This window comes from Citrus clementina, unplaced genomic scaffold (genome assembly GCF_000493195.1).
Source record: "Citrus clementina cultivar Clemenules unplaced genomic scaffold, Citrus_clementina_v1.0 scaffold_9, whole genome shotgun sequence".
Classification (NCBI taxonomy): domain Eukaryota; kingdom Viridiplantae; phylum Streptophyta; class Magnoliopsida; order Sapindales; family Rutaceae; genus Citrus; species Citrus x clementina.
In genome coordinates this window covers 1,270,044-1,283,287 of record NW_006261964.1, presented here as the reverse complement: position 1 = coordinate 1,283,287, position 13,244 = coordinate 1,270,044, and the positions used below count along the sequence as shown (strand labels likewise).

Here is a 13,244-nt window from a genome sequence, read left to right as displayed (position 1 = left end):
TTGAATTATATAATACTGTCTTATATCTAATATAATATTATATTAGATAATATTAAATTATATTTAAATACAAAAAATATTTATAAATATTTGAGAGTATTAATATTAATTTAAAGGTAATTAATAAAATATTAAATATATAGTAAATTACTTATTGGGTAGTTATAATTACAATAAAAAAATATAAATTAATAAAACTAATTTAATTATTTAACTAATTTTTATGAAATATTTTAGATATATTTTATTTTATCAAAAAGTTAGCAAATAATATATAAAAAAGAATTAACTAATAGTGTTATTAGTTTTCATGATTATTTTTAATATTATATTAGTGATCATTAAATTTAATACAATAAGTTATTGTAATAAATTATTAAATAGTTAATTTTATTGAAGTAAAAGTACTGATTTAAGCAGAATATAAAAAAATTAATTTCGAGTAAATTATGAATAAATATTTAATTGAATAAATATATTTTGAATAATAAATAAAAAATACCATTATATATGAAAGAAATATTACAAATGAATAATATCTTTCTCTTATTCTAATATCATCTAAACCCACTTATAAATTAGGATTGATAATCTCTTGATTTAAGGACTAAATTTGATCATAGTCTTCCTAATCCAATTCAAGGAAAGTTGCCAAATATAAGATAAAAATTTAATCCCAAAGTTAGCCTAATCTCATATTTAGTCCTAACCCCGAAACATAGCCGTAAAATCTTATCTTCTTAGTTTACTTGGGCTTAAATCTTTTATTTATTACTCTTTTTTACATGATACATTCTAATCTTGAGTAGATTCCTTTTTTAGTTTATTCATTAGGATGAGACATCAGTTCCTAGTTCATGCTCCTACAGTTAAAAACATGTGGAAAAATTCATTTGATTTACTTATATATCCCATCAAAAAGTAGTATTAAACACTTAAAGAAAACCAACGAAGAATAAATGCCTAATCCAATGGGCTAAATCGAAATTTACCTTATTTACCATTTTAATTTGAAAATTAGAGTGACGCCGTTCACAGTCCATATTTTTTGTCATTAGACACCACCACAGTAACAAATGATTCTAAGATCGTGTCAGGCTTTTCCAATTTTCAGATTCGTGCGATAAAAAATCCCATCTTAATAGATAAATTCATATCAACCCATTAGGCATGGGAAATTTACAAAAATAGCCATAAAAATTTTGGCTTTTTCCATCTTAACCCCCCAAACAAACTTCTATCAACATTAGCCATAAAAAGGCCTTTGAGACCAAAATACCCCTCTCTCTCATCTCTCCCCCAACACTCGTTCCCGTAGCCGGCCAATATCATGCAGTCGGCGATGGCTTTTAAATCAGCCATGGCGGCAGTAGAAACACGCTCCATTTCGGAGTTATATGCTGAATGTCTTTAACATTTATGTTGAGAAAGAAGAAAAGAAGACAGAATGAGAAGAAAATATACACACAGCATTCAAGCATAATTCTCTAATCTGAGTTATTACAATAATCGGTCGGAATCCACACTTAATGGATAGAGGTCAGCTCCAGACGTGGAAGAACGTGTAGGTGGCCCATAAATTGACGACGTGCTAATATCTCCTCATTGCTTCTGACTTGGTTTCATCAACTTCTGCGATACTTGAATCTGGAACTAAATCTGGAACATCAACACCGCATTCGAGCATGCTTAAGACCGAAGACATTGAAGGCCTATTTGTAGGAGAAGCACTGGCACACAGCAGGGCTACATTGATCATCACCATCAGTTGTTCTTTGTCAAAATTTGAACCAAGATCTGTATCAACTAGCTCCATTAAATTTCCTTACTCTTTCAATACAAGCGCCTGATTGAAAAGAAGTTGAAACAACATATATTTGGTTGGTGATAAATTCAAGATCAAACAATGCAAAACAAGAGATTGTAGGAGCCTGAATGTTACCCAATCTAGAAGATAAATTTTATCCTCCTTTGTCTTGGAAAAAACGTTGCTTCTACCGCTGACAATTTCTAAGGCAACAATTCTGAAACTATAGACATCTGCTTTCTCTGTTAAATGGCCCCGTGTTGCATATTCTGGTGCCATATATCCACTACAAGGTCGTGAATTTGAATATTAAATTCATATATAATATATGAGAAGGAAAGTGGAAAACATTGATGAGAAATTAGTATGCAGCGACTCACATTGTTCCGGCAACTCGGGTGCTTATGTGGGTGTCATCTTCTTCATCCAGCTTGGCTTGGCACCTGTCGCACCAAGCAAGGCTTGGCACTTGGTGCGACAGGCGCCTGTCGCACCAAGTTTTGACGAAAGTTGCTTTGGTTTGTAAAGAAGGGTAATTTGGGAAGAAAAGCGTGTGTTTGGCTAATGTTGATGGAAAAAAATTGAGAGGGTTAATTGTGAAAATAGCAAAAATTTTATGGTTATTTTTGTAAATTTCCCATTAGGCATTGACCATTCAATGATCCTAGTGCTTTGTTCACCTGTATTAATTTCCTATATCTGTTTGTCCTTATGCATATATAATTCGATTAAAAATAAATTGGTAGTTAGAATAAATGTCTACGATGGTGGAACCATTTTAAAGGGTTTAGCTCCCGGGCCCCTAAGCTCCAAACCTTTAGACCATTTGTGCAAAATTTTCTGTTTGGGCTTCTCAAACCTATTAGATTTCAACATTTTTTCATTCTCAAATTTTTCTTATGAGTGATGGCACATCAATTTTTTTCTTATGTAGTAGGCAACAGTCATTCAATTTTTATTATGGAGTGAAGCTTGGATGATTGTCATCCATAAGATATGTACTTAAACGATAAGTCGTCTAAAATAATTAAACATGACTAGTTGTGTTTTCATCTAATAAATAAATAGTTAAACAATTTGCGGCTTAATACAGTCAGCTTCACCCACAAAGAGATATGTCTTGACACATATTCTTCTCCCAGAATGGTCAGGATAACATCCATGAAATCCTTATCACCAAACAAGAGTAATTTGTAGTTCCTTTACTTGCAGTTCTCTTCACGGTCTTTTGAAATATCCTCCAATATTTAAACCATTGCTTCATATCCACCACAACTCCTGGTTCTAGTTGTCCGCACAATTCTACTCTTATATATATTTGTAAGTCATGTACATTGGCATTACGACAAGAAATTCTTTTGAGCTTGTTCGTTAACTTATTCGTGGGCATATAATTAAGAAGCAAAATAAAAAAAATATTAATGCATCGTTATAATTGTCTGCCATATTGGTCTGCAGTATTAATTTGGTGGGTATAAGTCTCGAGACATTGAAGAGATGCATATATATAGTATAACCTGGATAAATTGATAGCCTTAAAACTATGAAAAATTTATTAATTTAGTAAATATTATATATTAACAAATTAATAATTTATAATTTATAAAAATAATATCATGTTCATAATAGGAACTTTTATGAAGTATAGATTTAGTATAATTAGAGAATGTAGTGACTCCGTCAAGCTATTGTTGGGGAAAAATTAGGTTTTTAAATTTTTATAAAACCTTTTGAAGATCGCTCTCATATAATATATAAGAATTTGTATTCTAGAAATCGTACCTTGAAAATCCGAGTTGGATTTTTCTGCTGAAGTGTTTTAGGCTCCTAGATCACGATCCGCCACCACCACTCCTGTTAGATCACAATCCGTCACCACCACGCTTGTTAGATCACGAACAGTCTCCAATGATCTTCCAGGTTATGACTCAGGTTCGATCTGCACTTGACGTGTGGGCGCCTTTATCACTACCAAAGCAACTAGCACGAGAAAATTTTTCTCTCAACAATGGAGAGAAAAATCTTATTCTTTGATTTGTATAAAGTGGCTTCTTCTTTTTTCTTTAGAGAAAATAAGCCTTATATATCTCCCTTTAGTGAAAACCCTAGGCTCCAAATAATGCCCTAAATAAAACTCACCTTATTTTCTTTTTCAATAGGGGACCCACCTTGTAAAATAACATAAAGCCCCTTATACAAAAGCTAATTAAATGGAGCCTCTCACTAAATGATATATTTAGGCTTTTGACCCAAATAGCTAGTTATCTTACTTATTAGTCCAGTAGTGGTGCAGTCAATTAAATGAGCTAACCCGGGGATCATTTGGGAACATACAATAGTGGCTACAATAATTAGGCCTGTAATTAAACTAGCCCAATTATTTAATTCCAAATCTACTCTACTAAAAGATTGGAACTGACTTCCATAATTGTATGCTCGAATAATAATTCGTCTCAAGCCACATTGATTTCTTTACTGCACAATCCTTTGTACCACATCGTTAATTAAATTGATATCTCAACTGTCCAATTAATTTAATAACATCTTATTTCTTGATCCTTACTGGTTTTCTCTAATGATCATTTTCAACATACTAAATATGTTGACACACTCTGGCCAGAGAATTCTATGATCAAGTGCCGAAAACCTATCAAGAGATGTGTTGTACAAATTCTATATTGTTAATCCATAACTCCAATACTCATAATTGCTCCCACCAAGATACCGGGTAATCTTGACCACAAGGATGTGTCGTGCCCATTGGTAACTCAAATGGAATAACAATTACAATCATGAAATCATAATTAACTCAAGATTAAAATTACAGTAAAATCAATGCCTATGAGATTTAATAAGTCTAACAGTTATTACAAAGTTAATTAAATCTCACATGTGATCCTGTTCAATGTAGTCGTACTACATCAATAAATTCATACATGATTAAGACAAATCATTCAATGAATTTATTACAGTCTATACCTAAATAAAGTGCCCATCTTTATTTATCAACTGCGAACTAAATTTATTTAATCATAAGATAACTTGTATTTATGTCTTCTGTGAATCCACATGGTGATCACATAAATACATATAATATGATTAAATGGACTTTAATACAAATATTAATGCAATTAAGATATTTGAATAAAATACCTCATTTATTTTATTAATCAGAAAAATTATTTATTACAATTAAATAAACACATATGCTTTTAAAGAGCATATTTTCCCAACAGCTATATGATACGATTCTAATTTAATATTGATCGAGTGAATCATTCACTTGATAATCTCTTGACGGATCATGATTATATGACAACTAATCAGAGAAGATTTTTTGACAATATATTGAGACGATCTCTCTCTTATTTCTCTTAACATAACATATATAATACAACAATGGTTTCTCATCTCAAAGGTGTAAAGAAAATTAACATTGACCGATAAAATGTATAAAATATTATGCCAATATAATAAAGAAAATTATAGACATCATATATATTTAATTTAAAATTAGTTCATCATTAATTTATATGTTAATGGGTTAGAAAAATATAATTTTTTTAAAAATTGATTATCTAATAAATTTAGTTATGCCATGCCCCTGTCTGATTGATACGACCTTTATGATGATGCTTGATGATGGATTGCTTAAATGAGACAATACGTCGAGCACATAGCTCATTTCATCAACCACCTTAAATTGCTTGATGAAACTTGAAAGAATAAACAAATTTTCTTGAATAAAGTTATATATATGTTTTTTCAGTTTGTAAATATGGTTTGAAATTGAATACAAATGTTCATTTCATCAAACACGATGCATTACTTGATATTTTTTTGAGTTTGTACGGCTTGAGATGAAACCCACTGATTTAAAGAAAAAAAATCGGGGATCTCACTTTAAAATATATTATACTTGTTATATAGCGGGGGAAGAAATTTTTTTTCTCTTTTTATTTTTAGCTTTTCAATGCTTAGAAAACTTTTTAAAGAACATTTACACATTAAAAAAAAAAACAATTTTTTTTCCTTTTTTTACTCCTAGTATTTAGATACAACTTGTCCGTGATAATTGATATTAGCATGTTACCACCATTCCAATGTAATGGACGCTTCCCTTGAATAATATATCTTTGGAGCAAAGTATTTTAACAGAGTAAATTACAATTTATTGACTATACACCTTTATAATTGCGGTCCAAATTTACCATATCCTGCTGGTACATTTAATCTTGGAGCATGACAACATTTCAATGAAAGATAGAAAGTACAAAACAACAGAAACCCCAAATTTAATTTGGAACACAATCAACTCGAGGATGTCCGATATACAATCTTCTTCGAAGACAGTGTACTTGCAGTAAAGATTGTCTCTGTCAAGTGCATCAACTCTGCTTTGCATACTTGTTGTGCTTACTACCTTTGAGTCACATTATCAAATTGGCATTAGATGTTCTGAATCTAATATATGCACGCTCTAATCTTTGTGGTGCATTCATTAATGAATATTTAGATGGGTAAAAATCATTGTGTGCCCCTAACTAGCAGCTTTGTACATAATAATTTCCTTTCTATTTTAATAAAGCTCTAATCCTCCCATAAATGGCTGATGAACAGCAATGGATAGTATTAAATCAGAAGTAATTTTGTTTTATTATGATGATTACCATAAAATTGTACATACACGCAAATAGATAGAGCAAAGATTCGCAGAGAAATTTTAGACTACTACTTCAATGCTGCCAACTTCTCCATATCCTTGTTCACGTACGATGCTCTTGAATGCTTGTGGCAACTGGCAACAGCTTTGGGAAAAGATTGTGAGAGTCAATAACAAAAGCTTTGAACATTCTGGATGGAGCAACGGCAACTGAGCCATCTTTATCAAAGCGAAGGACACCCATTTTTAAGTTTAAAAATGACAAATTTTTCTGTGGAAATGCAGAACAATTAAAGGACTTAATATATAGACTTGGAAATTGGAATGAGCTTTCAAGTCAACAAGTCAACAGCATTTTTGAAATAAGTAATTAAATACAGAATCTTGTACCCATCAAATGTAAATATTTCGAGAGTAAAGAAGCTCCATCGCATGGATTTACCACCGTTATATTTTTTCCTTTTTTTTTTTTTACTTTTCCTCAATCTAAAATTACCACCGTCTTCGAAAATAGATTTTTTTTTCATAATTAATGTTCACAGAAATAACTCAAAAATTAGTAAATTACTTATCAATTAAGTTTATATTCTACTCTTAAAATGTTAAAGAGTTTTACAACACTGTAAAATTTCGAAAATTTATCGTATGTGGATAAATATTACACCAGCAATAAAGAAAATTGATATAACACTTTAAAATTAACATCTCCTAAAAAAATTGAAATATTTGAAAATTGCAAATAATTAATAAGATCTTCAACCAAGACATCGAAAATAGATTCAAAATTCAAATAAAACTATACAACGTTACATTGCTCAATTCAACGTATACATTAGAAATCATTTTTTAAAATAGATTCAGAGTGTACATTGTCAAAGAAAAACCTGAGAACATTGATCAATTAAGACAAACAAAGAAACAAAATCCTGAGTAAAATTCCGAGTGTCGATTCACCGTTGTTCAACAGTGCTGACTGCCGTCCACATTTGTCCATCTCGCATTTTTTTTTTCTTTTAATGATCTTTTAACAATTGAAATTGATGGTAAATGGAACCCAAAAAAAAAAAGGAATAAAATTGATGTTGAATGTTTACTCTATTAATTGTCATCATGACCTAATCTTAGGAATTGCGAAATCAGCAAATTACATTTTTTTCATAATATTGTAAGATGATGAGCTGGTAGGGATTCCGAGTTATCATTCATGAGAGCCAATATGCCTGTACCTATATCACTTACATTGGACTTGACTAAAAGTCTCGAACCTATCTAAGATGGATTATTTAAGATCTTATCTTTATTGTTCTTTTTAACTGTGTCCATTCTTCTTACCTTGAGTAGATTCTGCTTTAATCTAGTCATCCTTGCATTTTTATTAAAGAGTAACAGAAGTAATGAGTTTTTTTTTTTTTTAATTCATTCTTATTTATCGTATTAATTTGAAAATTGGAGTTACACCATAACTCCACTTTCTGTCATAAGACACCACCGCAATAGCATATGATTAAAGATTGTGCCGGGCTTTTTTAATTTTTAGATTTGTGCAAAAAAGATCTCATCTTAATAGATCATTTCATATCAACCCATTAATCGTAACCATTCAATAATCCCTTGCTTCCATTTTTTTTTTTACACTATTAGTTACTTTTGTACTAATTTTTGTAACTTATTTACTTGATCAATGTGGTTGTAAACCACCGCTTAGAAATATATGCTTCAAAGAAAATTAGAGTACTGGCTATATATAAATTTTGGTTAATTTAAATTATTTACTCAGTACATGATGAGATTAAAAGAGAATATTGATCATTAATTTCTCATATCTTTTTGTCTGTATGTATATATAATTCGGTTTAAAATAAATGTATATGAGGGTCTCAGAAGATAAAACATGGGGTGAGAACGTGCCACAAGCAGTGGAACTATGACTTTAGTCCCGAGGCTCTAAATACACAACTTTAGCCCATTTTATACATTTTTTCAGTTTGGGCCTTGCAAACTTACAATTTTCAACGTTTTTAATTCTCAAATTTCTCCGATAGACGCCGTGTCAGCTTTGTTCTCATCTAACAGACGACAATTGTTTAAATTTTACTCCTCTACAATGTGTACTTAAATGTTCAAGTCGTCTAAAATAATTAAAGATGGTCGTTATGTTGTCTAATAAAAAAGTAGATAAACGATTTGTTGGTTTAATACAGTCAGCTTTAAATACAAGAAGATGTGTATTAACATGTGTTTTTCTTTTACAATGGTCAAGATGACATACATGAATCCTTACCATCAAACAAGAGCATTATGTCATTGCTTTATTTGTAGTTCTCTTAATGGCCTCTTGAAATATCCTCCAATATTTAAACCATTGCCTTAGATCCACCACAACTCCTAGTTCTTAATTAACAATTCTTCTCTTATATATGTGTGTGTGTGTGTGTGTGTGTGTCACGTACATTACAGCTATGAAATTTGTATTTACTTGTTAGGTATCTTATTTGGCGCATAGAATTAAGGAGCAAACCCAAACAATTTATTAATGCATTGTTATAATTGTCTGTCATGTCGGTATGCCAGTATTAATTTGGTGGGTAAGTTTCTGGCCACTAAAGAGATGCATATATATGGCCATTAATATATGTAGACCAAGCACCACCCACTTCCGGCATACCTACAGCAGCTCCCGAGTGCATATTAACATTTAAGAACATAAATTTACCTCAAATTGGACAGAATCATTATTCATGTTGCAGCCAATTTCAGATTGTAATTAAAATCAGTCTTGATTTTATATACGATGACCAAATTAAAGCGAGCATGCTTTTGCTTTGCATCAAAACTTGAAGCAGTTCATTCATGTTCATGGCCATCATTTAATTGTTGTGATTATGATTGATCTTATTTTTGTTTGAATCAGTGGAGTTATATGACAATGCGGTCAAAGTTACGGCAAAAATGATAAATGAAAGGATAAGCAAGTTGAATGCTTTTGATGACTGAACAGATTTTTGACATTTCATCTGCCATTTTCTTAGTCGTGCCATGCCCCCACCCGATTCAAACGTCCTTGATGAGGATGATTGTGATGGATCGCTCATTGAGGCAATACGTCGAGCACTTAGTTCATTTCATCAAACACCTTCGCATTGGTTGATGAAACTTGAAAGGATAAATGAATTTGCTTGAACGTTGATGGTACTTAAGTTTGTGGATATGGAGAACAACTTAAGGATAATATATAGAGCAGTGAGTGAGTGAATTTTCAAGTCAAATGTTCTTTGGAAATAAATAAAGTATTGAATCATGTATACACATCAAATTTAATACTCAAAGAATTTCTGTTATTATGTCTCAGAAGATATATAATTATTTTCAAATCACCCAAAAACTTTACTTATTAACGAAGTTTAAATTTTATAATGAAATAATTTTTCAAATCGGACAAAGTGGGATGTTATTGTATGTCTCCATCTTTCCCTCATTTAATTAATCTATTTAATGCTATATGGTATTCTATGACGACATCAAAAGTGTTGAGTCTTGATTCTTTTTGTCTTTTCTAATTTAGCTATTCATTTTTTGAATTGTGAAATAGTATAAAAAATAATTTTACAAGATACAAAATTTATTATTTAATAAATAAATATCACAACACCTGAAATGTGTAATTAATATTGCTCGTTACATATATCTAAAATATTTGAAAACGGCAAATAATAAGGTAAACCAGCGAGATATCAAATATTTCATAATTCAAAGAAAAGTAACAACATTCAACTTCTCAATTCTTAGGACATTACAAAGCACGAACCATTCTGAGAGTACATCGACACACAAAAAAAAAAAAAAAACGAAAGAAACCCGAGACTTAGTAGTCTTGGAGAAAAGTTCACTCAGGAAAACCTGCAAGCATTGATAGAAATAAGCTCTTTTTACAAGCCACTTATATAATCAATCTTCCAGGCTAGCTAGTTCTTATTATCAAGTTCAAATAAAGGAAGTACTTTAATTTGGCCGAACAATATGCAACAACACACGGCTTATTAAAGCAAAGCAAGCGCGCACACATACGGAAAGCAAGAAGCAGCTGATTATATTGCAGAAAACGTATATCTTAATTGCAGACATCAAGATTTGCCTGGAGATAGGCTTCGACACCCTTGACGACTCCGATAACTTTTTCTTTGCCAGCTTTGGCTTGCTCTTCTGTGACCTCCACCTCACCTTTGGCGTGGAGCTTGCAAATGGTCTTGCAGATTGATCCTCCATTAGGAGATGCCCTCCATTGGTGCTCATAGGATATTTTTTCCAACTTGTAATCCGCCAAATCATTCCCTTCAATCACGCTGTACTTTAATTTAAGATTCACTTTGTCTTCTTCTTCAATCTTGTGCTTCGCGTATTTGACCTGTCCTCCTGCATATGGAATATATTTAACGTTAATATATAAATCTATATAATTAGTGCCTTCAGCGGGCAATTTATATACACGATACAGTTCTGGCCCGTAATCCACAGCTGCTGCTGTATTATGCGTCAGGCAAAAGTGGGTGCTTAAATTTAAAATTAAGTGGTTAGTAGTTAGAGGCGCAACAATTAGGAACATGAATGCTCAATTCAATGAGCGATATAAAATAATTATTATATATTAATTAATTAACCTTCAACAATGGTAAATTTCTTGATGCTTCCAGGACCTCCGTTGCCTTCAAGGACCTCAACGTTCTTAACGACATCTGGGAAAATCTTGGAGGGGAGGTTGTCAGAAGCCAAGGCATTGAACATCCTGGCTGGGGGGACTGCATAAGTCTCCTCAGATTCATAAGTGACAACGCCCATGATACTACAACGAAATTAAAAAGTTCGAAAAATGATGAAGATAAATGGAGTATGAATAATTAGAAGGAAGCTGCTTTGAGTCTGAGGTGAGGAGATGTATGAAGCTGGGGGTGCTATTTATAGACTGGATTGGAGCTTCTAGAATTTGCCCATGTATATTAATATAAGAGCTAGTTGACAGTTTTGACTAACAAAGTATGGGGATTGTCATTTTCTTTTACTGAAATTAATTTATACTATTTATTCTCTATTATTTTTATAATAATTAATAATTCCTCAAATATTAAAAAAATTTAAGAAAAAGAGGAGTATTTATTGATTTCAGTATGGGAGAATTTGGTAATCTCCCAACAATTAGATGTGCTCATTCTATATCGTGCCTTATTAATACATTTCTTATTTTTAAATAATTTTTTTACAAATTCTGAAGTAACCAGTTCTGGGTAGATATTGTCAAATTATTGATGTCATAAAATTTCTATAATATACAAGAATATTTAACACTTTAAAGGGCATGAATGCAGGAAAATAAAATTAAAGATGTTTCTGATCTGTAAAGTAAACAAGTTAACATTTATAAAGATATTTAAAAATAAAAATAAAAATTCATAACCATTAATTTTTTTACTGTGGAAGAAAAATATAGTTCATACAAAGCCTAAATGTACTCGATACTAAACAGTGGGCTAAAAAATGTACTAAATACTGGAAAGAGATTATTTTTATAAGTTAAAGATAGAAAACTAATTGCATATAAGTCAAACAAATACTAAACCTTAAAAAAGATACAAATTCGTCTATATTTTGAGGTTGTTTAGTCTCTATATTTTTAAAAATTTCTCAAAACATTCTTCTTGCAAAGTTATTGACACCCTTGCAATTATTATTATTATTATTGGCATACTTTTACAATACTATCCTTTTACAATAATGTTTATTTTTTAGACATTAATAGAAAGAAAACAATTAAATTACTAATTCAATTCCTAAAAACGAAATAGAAACAAAATGAGAATATATTAATTTTTGTGAAACACTCTATTGAGGGGCTAATATATTAATATTTATTAATGCCCAAAAAATTGATAATTTAATTTTTTACAATATTAATTTTTTTGGATATACGTGAGTTTCTAAAAAAAATTAATATATATTCTTTTTTATTTTATTTTTGGACTCAAACTGGTAATTTATTTTTTTATTAATGTCAAAAAAATTATTATAAGTGGATAATATTATAAAAGCAAGTTAAAAAAAATATGTGCATCAATAATTTAATAGAATAGATGTTTTGAGATATTTTAAAAAATATAAAGAATAAACAGATAATAACCTCAAAATATAAAAATTAAATAAGTTTTTTATCCGCTTATAAATAGTCCCGTGATATTACTGTTTATAGCTGATGAGATCTAATATTTAGTCAACTAAAACAGAAAGTTGTCCATGAAGTCTTGATTTCATCTGCCGGTCTGTATCGGATGGAGAATTAACTCTAAAACATGTTAGGCTTTAGCCAAATTTTCTCTTCTGACATACAAAAACCTTGACTTGTTCAACTAGTCCCCAGCTGTTCAAGTATGGGGGCTGATTGCAGTCAGCACTTTCAGACTCGCAATTATTCTCCTCTCTACTTCAACATTGCAATTTATGTTGAATGTTACTCCTTGAATGGGCTTTGGATAATATTGTTAGAAAGTTTGAACTGAGTTTTCGGGAATTTTAAAGTATAGCAATGGTTACGATGGAATTGGTCTAAGGTGTAGCACTTCTTCGTAACCACATAATTGAAGTAATAAATAGTAAAAATTACATTATTATTTTGATTTTATGGTTATGAAAAAGTACTCGACCTTATACCAACTCCAATATAACTGAACTCCTTAAAATATATGTGTGTGTGTGTGGAAATGGGTGAGTGTGTTGAAAATGTGTATTGTG

The 13,244-nt window shown here is 30.8% G+C and overlaps 1 protein-coding gene across 1 annotated transcript; it reads right to left on the bottom strand.

Moving 5' to 3' along the window:
* Positions 1-10,208: 10,208 nt before the first annotated feature.
* LOC18033287 (major allergen Pru ar 1) lies at positions 10,209-11,412 on the bottom strand. The gene is made up of 2 exons (XM_006419403.2): positions 11,126-11,412; positions 10,209-10,880 (listed from the first exon to the last, which is right to left on the bottom strand). Exons 1-2 carry the CDS (start codon positions 11,301-11,303, stop codon positions 10,579-10,581), a joined length of 480 nt encoding a protein of 159 aa, XP_006419466.1. The 5' UTR covers positions 11,304-11,412; the 3' UTR covers positions 10,209-10,578.
* Positions 11,413-13,244: the final 1,832 nt, after the last annotated feature.

Bases quoted from the DNA above. Each gene is read 5' to 3' on its own strand.
- LOC18033287 (XM_006419403.2), bottom strand. From the start codon at position 11,303: ATGGGCGTTGTCACTTATGAATCTGAGGAGACTTATGCAGTCCCCCCA. The intron at 10,881-11,125 runs GTTAATTAATTA...TTCCATATGCAG, and splicing joins GAAATTTACCATTGTTGAAG to GAGGACAGGTCAAATACGCG.